The 21,625-nt window shown below is 52.7% G+C and overlaps 1 protein-coding gene and 1 long non-coding RNA gene across 4 annotated transcripts; one reads left to right on the top strand and one right to left on the bottom strand.

The window, feature by feature from the left end:
* Positions 1–163: 163 nt before the first annotated feature.
* Positions 164–17,137, bottom strand: HAAO (3-hydroxyanthranilate 3,4-dioxygenase). 3 transcript variants are annotated; one of them, XM_087436837.1, is made up of 11 exons: positions 16,905–17,046; positions 14,159–14,241; positions 13,072–13,217; positions 8,079–8,162; positions 7,632–7,738; positions 5,117–5,206; positions 4,697–4,740; positions 4,270–4,415; positions 2,443–2,511; positions 2,176–2,258; positions 164–2,069 (listed from the first exon to the last, which is right to left on the bottom strand). In XM_087436837.1, the coding sequence occupies exons 1-11, from the start codon at positions 16,982–16,984 to the stop codon at positions 1,991–1,993; spliced, it is 1,011 nt and encodes a 336-aa protein (XP_087292963.1). In that variant the 5' UTR covers positions 16,985–17,046; the 3' UTR covers positions 164–1,990. The 3 variants fall into 3 exon arrangements, with proteins under 3 accessions (XP_087292963.1, XP_087292962.1, XP_004436770.1); XM_087436836.1 differs by lacking the exon at positions 13,072–13,217 and having other exon boundaries at positions 7,632–7,699; positions 14,163–14,241; positions 16,905–17,137; XM_004436713.3 differs by lacking the exon at positions 13,072–13,217 and having other exon boundaries at positions 14,163–14,241; positions 16,905–17,134.
* On the top strand, positions 15,311–21,485 carry LOC147915981 (uncharacterized). Its single transcript, XR_015553662.1, has 3 exons — positions 15,311–15,619; positions 18,761–18,832; positions 20,287–21,485. It is a non-coding gene; the product is annotated as an uncharacterized LOC147915981 (long non-coding RNA).
* Positions 21,486–21,625: the final 140 nt, after the last annotated feature.

Below are 21,625 nucleotides of genomic sequence, written 5' to 3'. Positions count from 1 at the left end.
GCTCACAATCAGCTGGCCACCACAATGACTCAATATCCTGGGGTTTTATCAGCGTTCTCACAGCCACTGAGAAACACCAATGTTCCTGTTTGCAGGCAAGGGGAACCCTGTACTCCTCCCTCCCTTTCTCCCTCCCTCCCCACCTCCCCCACGTACTGAGTGATTTGCCGAGGAGGTGTCTGAACCCAGCCTGGGGGGTGGAATCTTGCTGCCCCTGGCAGAGGAGGATGTAGGGCTCAGCAGGGGTGAGATGGAGACCCAGGGAGACCCTGAGGTGGGAGGAAGGCCCAGCTGGGGTGAGGTGGGGGAGTGTTCGCAGCTCTGAGCCATCAGACATTTGTTTGCCTGAAGGCAGGAGCTGGTCCTGGCAACCCATAGCTCTCAGGATCACAGCAGGCCACCCTGGACATGCATCCCCGCCGCCCATTATATATACAGGCTGGGTGGCTGCCTCCCTGCCCCCACCAGCTCTGGCAGCAGGGACTGTGGAGAGGGAGGCCTGGAGTCCAGTCAACACCTTGACCGCCAGCCTGCTGTAGTTACTCCCAGATTGCTGATGGTTCCAAAGTCTGTGATGGTCCCAAGTCCACATCCAAGTATATGCCACAGGCAGAAGGCTCCCCTGCCAAGTTTCTGCTGTCATGACCTAGAGACCTGGAGGCGTCTCCCCCAGACAAAGCAATCCTGAGAATCTTTGAGTCTCCTTGCCACTGTTCACCCCACTCTGCCATCACCCAGTATTTACTGCAGAGAGGGGAACGGGAGGCTGGGGCTGGCTTCAGACAAGGTACAAGTCCTGCTCTCCCACTGTGTGGTGTTCTCATGAGCCCATGGGGCCAGGCCTGTGGGCAGAGGTGAGGGCCTCGGCTCCTGATAGCCGGGACAGTACCAAGAGAGGCTGTGGCTCCAGGCTCTAGGACCTGACAACCTTGCCCACCCCTTGCCAACTGGCTGTGGTCAGCAGAGTGCCATGTGCTGCCAACTCTGCCTAGGCCTCCAGGTTTCAGGCAGGTGGCTGCTGGCCCCTCTCCCACAGATCCTCCAGGTCTTTCCTCTGCCCTGGGCTCCCATCTGGCCAAGGGTGAGGGCAGATAGGCTGCGACCACAGGGTGAAGTGTAGTGAGACCACCAGCCTGAGCTTTGAATGCAGACAGGTCTGGGATGGAAACAGAACTGCCTGCTTTCCAAACCTCTCTGAGCCTCATCTGTAAAATGGGGGGCTACCACGTTCCTGGAGAGTTGTGAGGATTAAAGATTTTATTTATTTATTTTCACCCCAAAGCCCCCAGTAGATAGTTGTATGTCATAGCTGCACATCCTTCTAGTTGCTGTACGTGGGACGCGGCCTCAGCATGGCTGGAGAAGCGGTGCGTCGGTGCGCGCCCAGGATCCGAACCGGGGCTGTCAGCACCGGAGCGCGCGCACTTAACCGCTAAGCCACAGGGCCGGCCGAGTTGTGAGGATTAAATGAGATAATGTATGTAAACACACACAGTGATGAGAGCCTCTCCACGAGCAGGGACACCCAATAACAGACCGTCCACGGTCACCCGGTGCCCCTGGCACCCCAGACACACACAGTCATGGGAGCACACGGGGTCTGTCATCGATGACGGCCTGTGTGCACGCAGACCCAGGCGCCCGTCCACCAGGAAGCCTTTATTGAGGGCCTTCTTGGTGGCAGGCAAGTGCTGCGCTGGAGACAGAGGGATGGGGAGGCAGCCCAGCCTCAGGGGGCAGACCACCAGGCAGGACTGTTCAGGGCAGAGGGCTGTTACAGGAGAAGGGAGTGACCAGCCCCCTGGGAGCCTGGCATCCCAGCCGAGAGGAACAGGAGGAGGATGGATGACAATGTTGTCCAGGGCCCAGTGTCAGGGACACTGAGTCACTTAGCAGCAGTACAGGCAGAAGCAGTGGGGTTGGGAGAGTTATTTGGAAGAGGTGGTGCTCGGGCACACCCTGTGGCTGCTTTGGGTCCACAGCAAGAGGATCACCCCAGGGGTTTCTTGCAGGCAGGGTCCTGGGTCACAGCCAGGGCTGCAGAGCCTTGCCCTCGCTCCCAGGCATGCCTGTGGAGACACAGGTGAGCAGGGCTCAGACAAGGCTGGGCCCTGAGGACCCCAGGGAGAGGAGGGCGGTCCCACAGCCTGGGGAAAGTCCTCCCTGTGTACTCACACAGTCCCGGCTGGCACCAGGAGGCTATCATCGGGGTTCAGGCTCAGGCACTGTCCCCCCATCGTCACCACGGAGGAGCCCTTCTGGAAAGAGGAGCAGGGGAATCAAATGGAGGCTGCCGGACCTCAGCACCTGCCCAATTGTCTCTGAATCTGCCTTGGCAAGGAGGCCCTGGGGGCCTGTCTGGGCTATGAGAGTCCAAGGCCCAGGAGCAGCCTGGTCCCCATGGGCAGGACATTGCCACCCTCTCCTGGGGGCCCCACTTGCCAGCTGCCACAGCCACACGTCCACGTCCTGTCTCAGGCCTTTGCTGCTGCCTTGTCCGTGGACAATCACCTGGTAGGAAGTGATACAGATCCTCCTGGTGCTTCATGCCCCACATAGGAGATGGCCTTGAACCTGGCCCCCAGTCACCAGGCCTATGTGGGGCAGGAGTGGGGCCCACAACACAACCAGGACTTGGAGAGGAAAGCTGCCTTCATCACGATGGGTGCTGCCCACCTGTTATTCGGGATCACACGTGCCTGCCCTTCTCACACACACACACCTGGTTCCCCGATACACGTCACAACTATGCTGACCCTTATGAAGGCATGCCTGCCAGGGGCACGCCAGGGACACACACACACGTGCGTACACAGCATAGTGCAGACCCATGTAGCACACACGTGTGTTCCCCAAAGGGTGCCCACCTCCCTTCCTCCGTGAGATTCTGGCCTAAGGAGGAGGAGGAGGGAGATGGGAGGGGATGAGCGAGAGGGAGACTGAGCCTCTCTGACCTGCATCAGCCTGGGAGCCCACAGCTACTGTGCAGGCCGCGCTCCCACTGGCCCAGATGGGACTCAGTCAATATCTGTCGGTGTAAACTGAAGCAGGTAGGAGCAGGGGTGTGGAAGAGGCGGAAGGTGGGGCCATGAGGCCAGCTGGGCACTGAAGGACGTTGTGTGATGGAGTGTGAGGGGCTTTGTGGTGTGCACCTGCTCTCACAGCCCTGTGTAAGCTCTGTGTCTGCTGGCCAGGCCTCTAAGGGCAGGTCTGTATCCAGCGAGCATCCCTCCACGGGGGTGTCTAATTCAAACTGCAGGGGACATGCCAGTGGCAAATTGTAAAGCACAAGAGAACATGAGCCTCCTAGCAGGTCTCCTTGCCCTCCTGACCCCGTCCCCACACATGGCACAGTAACCTTTCTGAAACACCACTCTGGCCTTGTCATCCTCCTTCTTCAATGCTAGGGTGAAGCTCTATTATCTCCAGCATAAGTCCTTGCACCTTGCCCAGCCCAGGAGACCTGCCAGGACCTGGACACTGCCTGCCACTCCTGCCACTTCCCTGCCCTGGCTTCCGCCAACTTCAGCTACTTGCACTGCCGGGCTGTTTCAAGCTTCCATGCCTTTGCTCATGCTTCTCCCTTACCTAGAGTGCTCTCTTCATCTCCCTTTCTTCCTTTTGCAAACTCCTATGTCCACTTTAAAATGCACCTTATACACCACCTCCTCTAGGAAGCCTTCCCTGACCTCCCTCCCAGCCTGGGTTCCTCTTTTATCCTCCTATGGCTTCCTGAAGCTTCTCTACCAAATAACGTATCACATGATTGTGATTGTTGATTAACTTGTCTGCTACCAGACCACACACTCTTTGAGGCAGTGACGCTATCTTATTTTCCTACCAGAGCTTGAAACATAATAGGCACTCAATAAATGTTGAATGAAAGAGGGCCAGCTTTGTTTGAGTCTCTCTCTGGGCACCTCTCCACCCAACCCGCACCCCAAATACCTCTTTCTTCCAGCTCCCAAGTCTGTGACTGGCCAAAGGCTCAGGAATTCCTAGCAGGGGGATAACTCTAGACCCTCAGGAACCTGTCAGTGGAGGGGCAACCCCCAACTCTGAAGGCAAAAAAGATCACTTGGGACCACGTAGCCTCCACAGGCTTCCACTCATAGCAAAGCCATCATTCTCTGAATCAGGGAGGAAACAGGAAGGCCTATGTCCACGTCCACCTCCGAAACTAGTGTGTGCATGTGTGTGTATGTGTGATTAGTTCCCATTTCCTGGGGCAGCTGGGTGGAAGCCCTGGGTGGCCCAGGGCTGCATTACCTGGGTCTCATAGGTGTCCCCAAACAGGCTGAGGGGTGTGCCCGCCTGCAGCTCCCTGCGGTGGCCATCGAGCCAGGCCTCCAGGGACATGGGCTCCATGATGGATCGTGTGCTCAGGGGGAACGGCGGTTCCTTGAGCAGCTGGTCTGCACCCACAGCACAGCGTGGTCAGTGTCCTCTGGCCCAGCCCGTCCAGCCCCAGTGGGCCCAGTTCCCAGGGGCCCCAGCTCTCAATCGCCAGAATGGGCTCTGGATCCAGCTCAAGGACCACGCAGCCATGTGGGGGGTACTATTTGGTGTCATTTTCTCATACCCTGAGTACTGGGCAGAGTACTCAAAAGGAGACTCCCTGGTACTCTGGGCCAAGACTCTTCCTACTCTGGGAAAGGAGGGAGGGAGGGAGAGAGATGGTTCCCAGTGGCCTCACCGGGGATGGGCTTTCCTGTTCTGTGCTGCTCAGAGCTGAAGAACCTGCAGGAACAAACGGGGAGGAGGAGTGGCCAGCGTTCCTGAGTGAGCTGCCAGTGAGACACACACACACACACACACACACACGCACTCTTGGGCGCAGGAGCCCACACACACTCGTGGGCCCTCACACAATTCACTGAATATCTGCCATCCCCTCCCTCCCAGGCTCGTGGAGCAGCCCCCTCCCCTCCCCAGGGGGCACTCCAGCCCGTGCCCTCCCACCCTAGGAGGGGCAGACTTTCTCCCTAAATCCCGGGTGTGATGGTTCCAGTCCAGCAGGTGCTGCTGCAGAGCACTGCTGGGATGGGTCTGCCCTCCCCCGCCAGAGCATGGGGTCTCAGGAGAGTGAGGGGCGGGGGCTGGGCTGGGGGCTCACTCCTGGATGATGGGGGCCAACTGTGTGCCGAGATCCTCGCAGTAGAACCACTTCTCAAACAGGACGTCTGTGGTGTCCCCCACGTAGTACCTGCCAGAGCAAAGCAAGGGCAACCCAGCTCTCCACCTGGGCGGCCTCAGAGCAGCCTCCTGCAGGCCTGGCTCTGCTTGTAGACGTCTGGGCCCTGACCCGCCCTGCAGAGCTGGCTGCCTGCTTCACCCTGTTAGTGCAACCTAGTGGTCAGTGCTGGCACACCCATACCCGGCTCGCCCTGAAGCACGCCGGGTGCCCCACAGTGGGAGGGCTACTATCGACCCCATTTGAATAGTTCTTCCTGGTTCCCCAAACTGGACCATTGACAAAGGAGACAGAACTCAGGCTCAGGGAAGCTGGGTGACTTGGCAGGGATTACACAGCCTGTAAGTGGCAGAAGCAGGATAGAGTCGAGACAGCCTGAGAAGCACAGTCAGCATCAGTGACAAGCGGCTTCATTTTTCCCAAAGAGGAAGTCGAGGCTGAGTCTGAATCCAGCACCCGCAGCTGGACTCCTCCAGGTCAGAGCACGTGGAACCTTAGGGAACCACCATGGGAAAGATGTGCCCAGAGGAGGGGTCCTTCTGCTTTCGGGGTCATGGATGCCTTTGAGAACTGGAGCAAAGTGCTGGGCTTCTTCTCCAGAGGAAGGTCCCTATGCATGTACACAGAGCCACTAGTAGATTTCCTGAAGCTGCCCAAGCCCCCAGCTGGGCTCAGCAGACTGGGGCTGTGCCTCAGGCCCCTGTGTGCGCAGCACATCTATTGACTGAATGCCTGATCCTGGGGCTCAGCTCCCAGGGCCAGGCCAGCTCTGTCTGCTCTTTACCTCCTCCCAAAGAGAGAAGTGGTCCTGTTTATGGGAGATGGTTTACAGACACACAGTACATTCACCCTGCCCAGCACCCTAAGTTCTATCCTGGGATGGAGCCAGCCACCAGAAAGCTTCATAACCGGATGGCGATGTCCTCCAGGAATTCCCTTCAGAGTGGCATTTTAATGTCGAGTCCCTGGCTTTTATTAAAGGTCAAAAGCAGCCAGATGAAATCTGTTATTGAATTTGCTGTAAAAATGTTATTGAGGACACCTTCCTCTCCATCACTAAAGACTCTCTACATAAAGCGCCATGTGAAAAATTTCTTTTAGAATTTAAGGCCGGGCATCTGTCTCTACAACAGACTATTATGCAGTAGATTAGCATACAGTCGTTAACCTTGTGTTTTTTGAAAAGTATTTAATAGTAAGAGAATTACTCACGAGTTTTTTTACGTAAAAAAAGCAAAACTCACATCCACGCATGCAATAAGACTGCAATGGTGTAAGGTGTAGATATGCATAGAAAAAAGACAAGATGGAAGTTTAAGTGCTTCGTTAGGTTTAATTGGTGGGATGACAAATTTTTTTCTCTTTATTATTGTTTATTTTGTTTTATTGAGATATCATTTACATACCATAAAATTCACCCTCTTCCTGACAAGTAATTTTAATTCTGTTCATTTTACTTTCTTGTACTTTTCCAGATTTCAAGACTGAACACGTATGATTTTGGTAATTAGAAAAAAGAGAAGCATTAAAAAATGTCCATTATAACAGAAGATGTCAGGCAGAGTATCCTGACCCCAGTAACTTGTTGGGAAATTTTAATTTTCTTAGTTAAAAAATTATTTAGCTTTTGGAAAAATCTGTGTCCCCCTGAGCCACAGGCTGTGTCCTCCTTTCAGAGGATGATAATCAGGTGACTGATTGGAACCAAATGGGAACTCAGCTATGGAACAGAGTGCCATCTCTGCCCCGGTGTTCATCCACTCCCTGGTGCTGGCTCGCACTCCTGTCTAGACTGTCCTGGCCCTAACTTCATATTTCTCGATAATGCCCGCTCTGCCACTTTCTAGCAAACTTGACTTTCCTGTGCCCAGTTTCTTCATCTGTAAAGTACAGATGATAACAGTACCTACCCCACAGGATCACTGTGAGGATTAAATGAATAAATACATACAAAGTGCTTAGCTTGGTCCCAGCACACAGCGAATGTTATACAAATGTTAGCGCTGGTTGTGGAGTGAGCTGGGGGAGGGAAACAAGCAGAAGGGTGCGCTGGCGGAGACTGAATAAGCTCTGGGGTTGGAGGCTGGGAGAAGCAGCAGTGTCCCGGGCTGCCCTGGGCCAGGAGCATCTGACTTTGGCTCCCCCCACCCCGACCCCCCTGCAGACCTCAGCGGGGAAAGCACAGGTTCTGGTCCCAGCCAGAAGGTCTTCAAGATGAGTGGGCTCCCAGGAGGTCACAGAGAACATCCCACCCCATCATGAAACCCACCCCACCACCTGCCCTAGTCCTTCCCCATCAGCCAGCAAATACAGGATCTTCATTGCCTCCAACCCTTTCAGTGGCCAGGAAGTGCTTTCTTGGGTGTATCTGGGATCCGTTCTTCTTCTGCTTGCCTTCTCTCTCTCAGCCCCAGACCCCCAGACAAGGCCCATTTACCTGAGCCCATCTAGCTCCGTTTTCAGCCGCTTCCGCTCAATCACCAGCCCCATGGTGTTGGCAAACCTCTGTGGAGAGTGGGGGACCCCAGCGGGCAGGAGGAATATCTGCAGTGGGTGTGGACAAGGTGCCAGGAAGGCTGCAATCCCCCCACGGAGACCTCAGTGCCTGCAGCGTCCTGGGCCTCCCCAGCTGACCCACAGGATCCAGCCCAGCCCAGCACTCTGCCCGGCCTCTACCCGGGGAACTGGAGGGACAGTCGGGCTGTGTGGAGGATGGGCAGCTTAGAAGGGGAAGTGCCTGAGGATGGGGCCAGGGCAGGTTGGGTGGGTAGGAGGGCAGGGAAAGGTGGGGAGGACAAGGCCTCAACCAAAGCCAGGATGAGTGGACATGGTGGGTTCCTGTCTGGCGGCCCTTCACCTCCCGCCCCCTGGGGCCCAGCCTCACCTCTCCCTGCCGAATGATCACATCCCGGTGCTTCCCTCGCTCTAGGACTCGGAGAACCATGTCACCCTCCAGCTGGTAAAACACCTGTGGGACAAGACAGGAGACAGGCTTGGACTCTCCTTGCTCCCTCTTCCAGGTCCTTGGCCTGAATTCTGACCGAGAAACCTGAGAAACTTCCTGAAGGCCTCAGAGGGTATGAGCAGCTCCATCACTCCTGCCCTGAGGCCCCAGCCTCCCCTGACACATGCCACAGACAGGAGTGCTGGGGACACACAAGGATCACATCTTGACCCACAACTGATGACCAAAGTACCCAGGACAGGACGGTTGGTGTCTGGGTTAGGGGCAGGAGGCTGGCTGAGATGCTCACTGGAGAATTCAGTGACCCTTCAGCTAGGTAAGGAGAACCACCCATTTACTGTGGCTCAGGGGCTGTGCAAGAACTTTCCTATACATTATCAGAAGGCTTCATAACAACCTCCAAAGGTATTAGTAGCCCCATTCTGCAGAAAAGAAAAAAAGAAGACTGAGGCTCAGAGAGTAAAGCAACTTGCCTAGGGTCACACAGTTAGTTCTAGAGCTACAGTTTGGACCCGAGTCTGCGTGTAGCTTTGGAGACTGTGCTGGCTCCTCTGGCCATTGTGATGCCCTGGCATGGGGTGGGGCTGTGCCTATCCAAATCCCTTTGGAGGTCAGCCAGTAAATGGTGGACTCAATGATGCTGGAAGCTGGGGTGGGTTGGGGGCTGTGGGGGATGGGAGCCCTTGCCTCCTGCTATCTCCCTGGAGTGGGAGGGCTCCTACTGCATTTTTCCCATTCCATCCTCAGTCCCTAATTAATGTGTTTACTGAGATCACCCCATGGAGCTGGGAGGAGGAGGAAGCAGATACGTTTTCTCTCCACCAGTCACACATTGCACGGGTGTTAAAAGCCCCAGCCAAAGAGTTGAAGGGGTGTTATTAATAATAATAATTATTATTATCATGTAAGGAGTTAGAGGAGATAGAGGTTCTTGTCACAGCATCTACAATCATGCACCGCATAACGACGTTTCAGTCAAAGATGGACCACATATACGACAGTGGTCCCATAAGATTAGTACCATATAGCCTAGGTGTGTAATAGACTACATCATCTGGGTTTGTGTAAGTACTGTAGGGGAGGAAGAAATTTCCCTCTACCCTTCTAGGTTCTTCTGGTTGGTCTAAGAATTAAATTGACATGGGACAGATTGACAGGAGAAAAACAAACAAAAGTTTAATAACATGTATATGTGAGAGAAACCCAGAAAAACCAAGTAACTTGCCAGAATGGCTGAAGCCCTCACCTTAAATACCATCCTCAGCTAAAGACAAAAGAAGATGTTGGGGGTGAGAAGAGTCAGGGACTTCAAAGGGAAGGAGGCAATTCACAGGTAGGTGAAAAGGAACACATGTTTGGAAAACAAGTGTTTGGCCACACAGAAACAGAAGAATACAGAGGGGAGCCCAACAAACAGGCTTTTCTAGGTTCCTCCCTGTCCACCACCTAGTTCACGTTATAGTAAGGTGATAGCTTGCTTCCTGAGACAGGTGTTTTTATCTGAATTTTTTTAAGCAGTTAAGGAGGAGGAAACAAGAAAAACTTGGAGTCTTTTGTTTCTTAAACACAATCAGCCTAAAATAATCCTCATGTTAAGGAGACACATTTTGGGGTCAAACCCTAGAGACACATTTTGTTCCCCTTCAATACACCCTTTAATGTTCACACAATGACAAAATCGCCTAACGACGCATTTCTCAGAACATATATCCCTGTCATTAAGCGACACATGACTATGTGTACTGAGAAATCAAGCCAAGCTCAGAGAAACCAGAGAAATGTGGCTTTACGGTCTGCCATGAAGGGCAAGTTGACACAACCCCTCTGAAAGGCAATTTGGCAGCGGGCAGGAAGAGCCTTCACAGCTCCCACCCCTGCAGGATGGTCTGAGGGGTTTCTTGGGATGTAGCACCTTCAGTGCTGAAACCAGGAAAGTCCAGGGCAAACCAGACAGTTGGCCACCTTACACTCTTGACCTAGTAATTCCACCTCTAGGAACGTGGCTGCAGCAAATCAGAAATGCACCTGCCTCGTGGTGCCCATACATGGCTGTTGATCACAGCGCATGGTAGTTAAAAGTATAGATTCCAGTGTCACCTGGTTCTCAGCTTGGCCAAGTCGCTGTGTACCCTTGGTCAGTTCAGTTACCCTTTCTGTGCCTCCATTTCCTCATCTATAAAATGACAGTGTCTACTCAGAATGTTGCTGTGAAGTCTGTCTAGGACGCTGTCCACAAATGTACCCAGCACATAGTCAACACTCAATAAACCTCTAGTTACTAATATTAGTGATGGCAATGAAACCAGCAAACAGTTAGCCATTGATGATTAAGTAACTAGGAACTAAAGTTTTTTTTCCTTTTTGCAATTACTGATTGTAGCTTTTAGTTGTCTCCCCCGCCCATTGTTAACTGCGCTGTTTAGGCAATATGCTATCTGACTCCCACTAGGTTCCTATAGATAACATCTCCTTGAAGCCTGGGTCACCATAGTGGTGGATGTTTGAGCTGTTTTTCAGGAATTAGAGCCCCTTGTCCACTTCAGGCCGGTTGAGACCACCAACCCATCAACTGGGCCCGAGAAGATGTCTGACAAGCGACCTTTTGACGTCAAGAGGCTAAAAACTCCACCCTCAGATCATGCCAATGCCGTCATTTTGTGAACACGCATCCTTTGAAGAGGCATGAAGTCTGACTACGCTTGCACAGATCATCCATTACCTCACCTCTCCTCACCTCCAATCATCTGTCTCCACATTTCAGACCACCTTGCCCCCTACCCCATAAATATCCCTGAGTCCCTATTTTCGGGGAGGTGGATTTGAGAGTTGTTCTCCCATTTTCCTCACTTGGCTGCCTTGTGATTAAACCCTCTCTCTGCTGCAATCTCGTTGTCTTGGTGTTTGGCTTTCTGGGCGGTGGGCAAAAACAAACCTGGTTCAGTAACAGCAAGAATAGCAAAAATAATGCTAACAATAATAGGAGAAATGTCAATATTTTATGATAGAGTCAAAATATGGGACATTATGCAGCCATTAAAAATTATGTTTTTGAATAACTATTAATAAAATGGAAGAATGGAAAATGCTAAAGTTATCATGTTAAAGCAAGATTCAAAACTACACCCAGCGGGATTCTAATTACGTAGCAATACACGTATAAATGCAGGCAGTGTTCACAGTGGTTCCCCTGAGTGGTGGGATTGTGAATGGGGTATATAATTGTCTTCTATATTTCTCACGTTTTCTACAATAAGCAATATTTACTTTTATTATTAAAAATAACCCATGCAAGTTATTTAAAACAGATAACGAAAAAACCTACCAGGCTCTCTTACGGAGCAATTCTGCAAACCCACTCCACTCACTTCCCTAGCTCGGAGGAAGCCCCTGGGTGTGTGGAGCCGGGAGAGAGAGGAGGAAGGGCCTAGAGAGTTCTAGGAGGGGGCCATAGCCCTTAGGCCCTGAAAATATCATGGGAAAGCTGGGGTGGGAGTAGGGGTCTGAAGTGATGGTCTGGGCCAGATTCAAACCCTTTCCCGGCAGGCTATAAGGTGTTAGTGGCCATCAAACAAAACCATAGAGGGCCGGCCCCGACCCCGTGGCTTAGCGGTTAAGTGCTCGCGCTCCGCTGCTGGCGGCTGGGGTTCGGATCCCGGGCCCGCACCCACGCACCACTTCTCTGGCCATGCTGAGGCCCCGTCCCACATACAGCAACTAGAAGGATGTGCAGCTATGACATACAACTATCTACTGGGGCTTTGGGGGGAAAAAAAAAAAAAAAAAAGCCATAGAAAGGAAATGGACTTTTCCTCCGTCTTGTCTCTCTGCCCAGAGGCCTTCCCTGTGATGAGGAACAGGCCTGGCCTGGAGCAGAGGTGCAGATCTTGAACAGCAGAAAATCCCAAACAGCCATGGGCAATCTAAAAAGAATCATGCTCTGTTTGGAAGTAAATGAGTTTGGAGCCTGGGGCTAGCTAGAGGATTAACTATACCGGCTCAGGCAGATACTGAATTGAATCTGGCCTCTTCCGCCTGGAAAGGCCTTATAGGCAGGAAAGGCCCGAGAGGGCTGGTGGTACAGAGAACTAATGCATATTAAGCCTTACTCTGTGCCAGCTCTGTGCACATACTCTACACACGTTTAATCCTTCCACCAGGCAGGGGCCAGCATCCCCATGGGCTGTAAAGAGACAGGCTCAGAGGCGTTGTGATGGGACCTGTCCAAGATCACATGATTAGTAAGAGGCAGAGACTCCAACCCAGGTCCAGCCGACTCCCAGCCCAGGCCCCTTGCACCTGTGCGCCCCAAGGGAAGGAGTGGGGTAAGTGCAGTGGGTGTGGTGGGTGGAGCCGGGGCACTGGCAGGGCTGTTGCAGAGGCCAGAGCTCAGCCCGGAGGAAAATCTGGCTCAGTGACTCTTCTTCTCTCACCAGGGAGGAGCCTGGACCCTGGGGCTAGGGCGGCTTCTACAGCACCACCTGGAGTCTCCCCAGGCTCCAGCTGGGTGAGGACAGGTAGGAAAGAGAGGATGCTGACCCTCAGCCCTGCAGCCTCCCACAGCCTGTGGCTCCACTCTCCTCCACCTCAGCGTCATACCAAGCCGTCACTAACCACCTCTAGCCAAATTCCTCCCAACCACCTGAGTGTCCCTCCAGAGTGGGGACATCTGTCAACCACCCACCTGAGTCAGGGCATGGTCTGGGCCCTAAGTGGACACCCAACCACCAGAGCAGCTTGGGGAGACCCCGAGGTGGGGCATGGGGCAGAGGTGACGGGGGCAAGAAGGGAAGAAAGGAGGGAGGGAGACGGGAGTCATGGGCACTGAGACCAGGGCAAACGGTGGAAGCCTCTGGAAGACAAGATGGGGGGCCTGAGGCTGACTGAGGCAAGCAGTAGAGACCCTGCAACCGGCCTTGTCTCCCCTACTGTGGCCACTCCCAATCCAATCCTGTCTTCTCTCTGTGGTTTTGGATTTTCCTGCTGATTTTTTCCACAGAGGAAAATGGTCTCCAGTGAGATGTGTTGTGAGAAGCGGGCGGCTGGGAGAGGTGTGGGGCCCTGGAAGTGTGATGGGTGAGGGATGGGCAGCTCTGCCTTGAAGAGGCTGCTCCCTGCTGGCCTGGGGTCCTCACTGGCTCTGCTCCCCCACATTGAGGGCTCAGTAAATATTTGCTGAGTGAGTGATTTTCCTGTGCTCCCTGTAGTCCCTGGCTGCGGCTGAGACCTCAGTGGTAGTGGTGGAGACTGGTGACCAAGCTGGACTCTGGATCTCAAACCCCAGCACAGACCCCCCGGGATGATAGGTGGGGGCCCCAATACTGATCCTTTGCCACCAGAGATTCTGATAGCTGGGAACCCATCTGTGTCCCTCCTTAAGGGGGCCCATCTTTTTCTTTTAATTTTACTTGTGTTTATTTACTGTGGAGTAGGTAACACAGAGACACAGTTCAAAATTCAAGGTACAAAAGGGTATTCAGTGCATATCTCCTCCACCCCCTCAGCTCCATCAAATAGCTCCTAGCAGCTGACATGTCTTGTGCCTCTAGATACGGAGGGGGCCTCCCAGCCCCAACCCTTCCGGGAAAACTTGGCTCCTGGGGCCAGAGAGGAGCACCCATGTCCCTCTCCACATTTGAGTCTCATCTGGAGGCCAATCTTGCATATTCAAGTTTGGGGGAGAGGGGACCAGGACACTCCCCACCTGGAGCATGGATGGCCCCTGTGTCTAGGGGGCGATGCCCAAGAGCTAGAGCCTCTTACACCCACAGAGGCTGGGCTCTTTCCCGGGGCTCCCTCAGCAGAGTTCCTTCGGGGAGGGAGCTGTCAAAGGTGTCACTGCGCCCACAGCTTCCAGGCAGCGATGTTGCCCTGTGATTTTGGTGGAGCTCCTTCACCCATCAGCCATCTGACCATCCCCTCTCCTGTCCACAGGCTCTGGCCCTTGCACAGGATGTGTCCCCTCCCCCAGGGCTGGGTCCGGGAGGGGGCAGTCCGCAGGCCTACCTCCTCACCCTCCTCGATGTGGTAGTCCTTCCTGGTGTTGGGGCCCCCGACGAACATGATTTTGAGCTGCTTCTGGTGCCTGCAATGGATGAGGGGGGAGAGGTCCTGAACTAGCTCGTGGGAGAGGACAGGTGGGGTGCAGGGCCTGTGGGGGCCTGGAGGCAGCCTGGGTACACCTGGGAGAGGTAAACAGGTTATTTCTGCATGACTGTCCACTGTCCCTGTCGGTCTCTGACGTTGGCCCCCCTCCACTCTCATCCCGCTGTGCCCGTGTACGTCCACGAGTCTGTGTGTCTGTCTGTCTGCAACTGTGTGTGCCTGTGTCCTTCTGTATCTGTGTCTCGGTGTATTTGTGTGTGTGTGTCCCCCACATCGTCTGACCCAGGACGGGGAACATCATGGTGGTGGATCTCTCTCTTCATCAACCAGGATTCCTGCGCAGTGCTCAATATCTCCAATTACAGGAGAGTAAACTGGAGGCCCCGCTTCCCGGGGCTGGGGCAGTGTAGGGGCAAAATGGCCTTTATCTCCCCCCACCCCCCAGAGCTGTCTGATTATGAGACTCTGCTCCCCCAAACTGCTGGGCTTAAAGCTGTGAGGACTTGGGGAAGGAAGTAGAGGGGAAAGCTGGGTGCAGAGGCCCCGAGACTGCAAGCACTGGGGGTCCTGGTGGTGTATGAGTGGTCTTGGGAAGCGGTGGCAAGAAGGCTGTATCAGGATGGGGGACCAGGCCACCCCAGGCCTCAAGAGCTCAGCCAAAGATTTTGTTCTTGACTGGAGGAGAGCCAAGGAGCCTGGGAAAGTTTTTTTTTCTTTAAATCAACTTTACTGAGATATAATTTGGATCCATACAGAAAATTCTTGAACGAGCCCACTCAAGAACTATTTCAACCCATCAGTCAGAGTGCATAAGCCAGATCACATCTCTCCTTTGCTCAAAACCCTCCAGCAGCTTCATATGCCCCCCACCCCAAATTCAAATATTGAAGTCCTATACCTGTACCTCAGAATGTGACCTCATTTGGAAATAGGGTCATTGCAGCTGTAATTAGTTAAGCTATGATGAGGTCATACTGGAGTAGGGCGGACCCCTAATCCAATGTGACTGGTGTCCTTATCGAAAGGGGAGAGTCAGACAGACACACTCACTGGGATAATGTCACATGAGGGTGAGGCAGAGATGGAGGTGATGCAGTAGAGGCCAAGGAATGCAAAGATTGCCACCAAACCCCCAGGAGCCGAGAGAGGCCTGGAGCAGATTCTCTCTCACAGCCCTAGCAGACACAGGGGGAAAAGGCACAGCCCTCCTCTGCCCTGTGGCCACCATGTCTGCCTGCCTGCTTCCACCCCGTTTGTTTCTATTTGCTGCCTCCTCCCACCACAATGTCAGCTCCATGAAGAGGAGACTTTTGTCAGTTTGTTTCCTGCTGTATCTCCAGCATCCAGAACAGAGCCTGGTACGTAGCAGGTGCTCAGTAAACAACTGCTGAATGAACAAAGGGAGGGCCTGCATTTTGTGATTATTAATATTGGGCCAGCACTGGAGGGCTGGGTGGGGGGCCTGGAGGCATGGGCAGCCCATTACTGCCCAGGCTGGAGGAGATAAGGGTGGAACCAGAGCAGTGGCCCCAGGGCTGGCGAGGAGCAGATGGATGTGAGACACCATTAGGGGGAGAAACTGGAGGATGAGAATGAGACTGTGGCCGGGCACGAAGTGGAGGAAAGAGCTGAGGGCGACAACAGTGGTAGAAGAGATGGGGCTTTTGTGGGAGACATTGACTGTTACCCACGGTGGTATTGCACAGGGACCAAGAGTGTGGACTTTGGAGTCACACTCTTCCATGGGCCTGAGTCTGGACCCTGTCCTGCGCTAGCTCGGTGACGTTGGGAAAGTTACTTATTAAAATCTATGGGGCTACTGTGAGAATTAAATGAGATGAGGTAAAAACGCTTGGTACAGTCTCCAGCTTGTCAGAGTGTTAGTGATTGTAGCTGTGTGGTTTGAGGTGCCACCCCGTTGGAGATGTTCTGTGGACACCACGAGATTGTGAGCCTGGAGCTGGGAGCACACCAGACCAGGCCACAGAGCCAGGCGAAGGGGAGGGTGGTGAAGGGGCCACAGGGGAGGGCTTGAGAGGTCTGCTGCGAAAGACTGTGGCTGGACGGTGATCAGCCCCGTTGGGTGCTGTGGGCAGAGGTGGCTAGGGAGGGCCTGGCGGGTGTGTGTGTGTGTGCACTGCCTGCAAAGAGAACTGGGATGAGCAATAAATCAAGATCCTCCTACAGGAGCTGATCCTCTGCCTGTGGCTTCCTGGACAGAGTGGGGGTGCATGACTGGGCTGTCCCCAGACCTGGGTTCTGCTGTACTTCTAGGGCGTGGAAAAGCACCCTCCCCAAACTTCTGAGAGCCACTGGGGATTGGAGAGCTCTTTCTCAGCCCTGGGGGGGCAGGGCTGTGACCTGCCACCTGCATGTCTCCTAGCCTTAGAGTTAACCAACCATCCTCAGAAGTCAAAGTCACAATCTCCACAGCAAAGTCACCAGAAAGAGGAACAGAGAGGGTGGTGGAACCCGCAACAGCCAGCCCTCACCCTCTCCTGAAGGCACTGTGAGGATGACAGCCCCCTTTCTGCAGGCTTCTGGGTCAAGAAACTTGGAGCTGGAGGGTCAGGGGTGAGGGGTGCAGATGGAGGAGGAGGTGAGGACAGAGAGCAGGACGACAGGGGTGTGCCTGAGACTCACAGGAGCTTGTTGCAGACCGGGGGCAGGAAGGAGGCTCGGTTCTCCTCCACCCAAGTTTTCACTCGCACCAGACGCTCCATGGCTGTGGTCTGGAGCGTGCGCCTAGGACCGTCGGAGGGGAGCGACTCCGCCCAGCCGCCTATTGGCCGCCTCTTTAATCAGTATCCAAGGGGTCAAAGGGCGGGCAACCCCCCACCCACCCACACCGGGACACCGCGGTGCGGGGGGAGGGCAGGAGACCCACGCTGTGGCCCGTCTCGGACTTTGGTCTGGAGCCCGTCTGCCCTCCGTGCCGCCCCGGGCTTACCCTTGCTGAGCCCTGCAGCCTCCGCGCGGGGGTGGAGGGGCGGGGAGTGAAGAGGTGGTGGGATGGGGTGGGAGTGTAGGGGATGGAGGTGGCAGGATGACGGGGGTGGGAGTGTAGGGGATGGAGGTGGTGGGGTGGGGTGGCGTAGTGGGGTGTGGTGGGAGTGTGGGGGATGGGGGTGGAGGGGTGGGGCTGGAGCGCTCCCAGGCACTGCCCTGCACCCCCCTGCTTCCCCGCCAGGCACCGGCTCAGTCCCCGCCGCACATCCTGGGCGCCCCACACACTGGCGCGGGAGTTGGGAGCCTGATACACACGTAAGACACGTGGTTGAGAACCTTCCTAGTCCCTTGTCCCCAGACTTTCCTCCTAGGCCCTAGGGAGGCCGAAAGAAATACTGTAAAGGGGAGGAGGTGGGTTTGGAAATCCAAGCGCCTGATAACAGGAGTGCTGGCACTGGACTGAAGCCTCAGTTTCCTCATCTGGAAAATGGGAATGTCTACACAGCCCTCTCGGGGTTGCACAGCGGCCACCACAAGCCCTGATTAATGTTAGTTCCCTGTCTCTCACGAGGACGGAAGTCAGGCCAGTGTCACCAGATTTATTGAGTGCCGCTCGCTGGGCTCTGCGTTTGGCTGGGCGAGGGAAGCGCTTCGGGAAGGGATGGGAGTGCGATGCTGCCGAGTCCCCGGGCACGACAGGGACCCGCAGGATCCAGGCTGAGGGCGCTGTCCCCTCTGCTGCATTCGCCCGAGGAGGCAGAGCACGAACGAAGTGCCCGGCACTGTTCTGAGCGTCCTCCGTGTCCTGGGAACATGCTTAAGTCACATGGCAATTATATGAGGCGTTTTAGAGGTGAAGAACCGGAAGGAAAGAATGATAATTACCCTGCATTTTAATCTATGTAGTCAAATAACGTGTACTAGCCCTCAGGAATCTCCGGGTCCGGGGGTGCGGAGGGCGGACAAACCTGTGCTCAAGTTACAGCCCGGTGTGGGAGGCTCTCACCCGGTTATCCACGGGGGCGCCGGAGACCTAGTGTCTCGGTGTGTGGGTCGGGGTGCGGAGGAGGGGGAAGGACAATCGGACACCTGCTTTCTTCTCTTTCTTCTGGACTCAGAATTCTTAGGAAAATTGAGGGAGTGTGTTGGAGGAGGGTGGAGTGGGGAGGTGGTAGGTGGCGGAGAAGAAAAATAGCTCAGGCTCTGACACCAGAATCCAGACTATAGGGTTTAAGAAATTCAGAACTCTTCCGGCTCCTGCCTCCCAGCCCTTCTTGCCCCCTCCCTGCTGCCTGGGCTGGGCTGGTTTTCTCAGCACCTTTGGACACGCCGACTCCCCTGTGCAAATCAAAACCCAGTCAGAGAAGAAGCAAGATTCCCACCCACCTCCTCTGGGTCCCTCCTGTTTCCTCTCCACCTCCAGCACATTTTTCCCTTTCTCCTTCGTTTTTCCTTTTAGTTATTTATTTAGAACTTTTTTGCTAAGCATTTCTTTCTAGAATATTGTTTGGCACCAAAATAACTCAAACCATAATCTTCCTCATCTACAGGTAATCAGAAGAGATGTGAACAGCGACACACAAAACACCAAGGATCTATGATGTGTTAGGTTTGCTTTGGAGGTTTGTTAAATGGATGGATGGGTGGGTGGGTGGATAAAGGCATGAATGAATCCACACTAATAGGGAAAAAAGTGATTTCACACTAACAGATGTTCTGTTACTAGTACAAAGGAAAGAATGATAGTTACCCTGTATTTTAATCTATGTAGTCAAATAACGTGAATAATTGAGGCCACAAGCAGAATGTTTGGGATCTGAATTATTAGAGGAATCCTAACCACAGGCTAAATAATCTATTATCTCTGATTTGTGCTGTGTAGATAAAACACCATGTTTATTCAATTGGCAAGCCACCTGCCTAGCTTGGTTGTTGGGCACCATTTGACTCCAATGTTCAGAAAATTGACAGTTCCCATTTTATCCGGATGTTCTGGCATTATTTAGTCATAGCCATCTGGAATCCTTCTGGATATTGACTTGTGGACTCCTTCTAGTTTCTGGACCTTACCTGCTCGCAGTAGCCACCTTTCTTCTCTGAACACAGGAGCTGATTTGCACTGCGGAATCAGAAGCAGACAGCATCTGCCCTAGGATCAGAGCTCATCAGAGGCTGTTCTGCATGCTGGTGCCTTGCTCTGGCTTCCCCTGCATGGTGTGTGCCTGCCCAGGTCACTGAGTCCAGTAGATGCTTTTAGGCTTTGCTGAACCTGGCTGGTGATAACTGTCAGACCTCTTCGATCTCTCGATGGACAGAACTAGTTGCTCCAGCCAATCTGTTTTCCAGCCCGCCTTGGTCTGTCTCTATCCGTTTCTGCCTCTCTGACTCTCTCACTTTCCCACCCTTTCCTATAATTCAGTAAATATTTAAGAACAAATAGCTTTATATGAATAAAAGGGCTAGGTCGTGACCTGTATTGGTTATTTGGAGATCTGAGTTCTGGGCCTGCTGTCTCTTTAACTTGAGTTATTTACAAGTCTGTTTTAAAATTTCTAGACCTATGGTTGGTTTGTTTTGTTTGGCTAAAATTTTGTTTTTCATTTCTAGTTTTATTGCACTGTAGTGAGTGAAGATGGTCTGTGTATTATTTTTGGGTGGGGGGATGTATTAAGATTGTCTTTGCAGTGTAGACTGGGGCCATTTTTTTGTGAATGTGCATTCTCTGCTTAGAATGCATTTCTAAATGTTTCTATTAGATCAGCCTGTTGGGTTACCCAAATAATCATTATCCTTATTTTTTTAACTGCTTAATATTTTTGTTTTTGAGAGAAGTATGTTCAAGTCTTCCATTGTAATTTTTGGTCAATTTCTCCTTATACTTTGAGCAGATTTTGCTTTACATATTTTGAATGTATGTTGTTAGATGTAAAAAATCTCATGACTATTTTATTTTCTTGTTGTAGTGTTTCTTTTATCAATATGAAATATTTCCTCTTAGTTTCTTTTCACCTTGACTTCAACTTTGTCTGATACTGTTATTACTATACTTGCTTTTGTGTGTTTGTGTTTTTTTCAGGTATGATAAATTGATCAAAAAGATGCCACAATAACTCCTTCCCTTCCCAAAATGATACCCCTTGCAACGTGACTTTGCCACTCCTCCCATCAAAGGTGGAGTCTGTTTCCCCACGCATTGACTCCTGGCTGCCATTATGACCTGCTTTGCATACAGAAGGCAGCAGAACTGATGTGGTGGGACATCTGAGTGGAGTCCTCACGAGGTCTTGCAGCAGCTGAGCTCATCACCTGGAACCCTGCTGTCACCACATGCAGAAGCCTGGGCTAGCCTCCCTGAGGATGAGAGGCCACATGGAGAGTGGGGTCGGCCAACAGCCTGCACCAGCTATGTAAGACCATTTTTGACCCTCCAGCCCCAGTTGAACTGCTGGATGATGGCAGCTGCACGAGTGATCCCAGGGGAGACCAGCAGAGGACCTGCCTAGCAGAGCACAGGTCAAATTACTACCCCACAGAGCAAATAAAATGGTTGTGGAGTCATTAAATTTTGGGGGTGGTTGTTACACTGCAATAGGTAACTGAAGCACCAAGTTACATTCTTCCATGACCTTTCTGTGTCATTTTCTCTTAGGTATACCACTCATGAATGGCACAGAGCTGGAGTTTAAAAATATCCAATCTGAGAGCCTCTGTTACTTAATAGGTGGATTCAACTCTTTCATATTTGTGTGATTATTGATATGTTTGTATTTACTCCTGACATCTTATTTTGGGTTTTCTAATCGCCATGCTGTGTTAGTTTCCTGTTGCTGTTCTAACAAATTACTACAAACTTAGTGGCTTAAAATGACACACATTTATTCTCTTACAGTTCTTGAAGTAAGAAGTCTGAATGGGTCTTATGGACTAAAATCAAAGTATTGTCAGAGCTGCATTTTTCTGGGGCTATAGGAGAGAACCTGTTTCCTTGCCTTTCCCAGCTTCTAGAAGTCACCTGCGTTCCTTGGCTTGGGGCCCCTCCCTCCATTGCTAAAGGGCATCACTTTAACTTCTGCATTCATTGCCACATCTCCTCTCTCTGTGACTCTCTTGCCTGCCTCTTTCCCTTATACCTTTGTGGGTACATTGGACCCACTCAGATAATCCAGGATAATCTCTCCATCTCCAACTCCTTAATGTAATCACATCTGCAAAAGTCCCTTTCATCATGTAAGTGGCATAGTCACAGATTCTGAGGATTGGGATATGGAGTTCTTTCGTAGGGGGAGTGGACGGGAGGGTGGGGCATTATTCTGTCTACCACACGTCCCTTCTCCCTGTTTGTTCTTTTTTTTCTCTTTCTGTCTTTCCTAGTTTATCAGGATGCTCATGGCTGCAAGTAACAGAGACCTTAGTTA

The sequence above is a fragment of the Ceratotherium simum genome, chromosome 11 (genome assembly GCF_057802395.1).
Source record: "Ceratotherium simum simum isolate JZ-2026a chromosome 11, ASM5780239v1, whole genome shotgun sequence".
Lineage (NCBI taxonomy): Eukaryota > Metazoa > Chordata > Mammalia > Perissodactyla > Rhinocerotidae > Ceratotherium > Ceratotherium simum.
The sequence above is the reverse complement of the archived record's forward strand: the minus strand, read 5'-3'. Positions and strand labels throughout refer to the sequence as shown.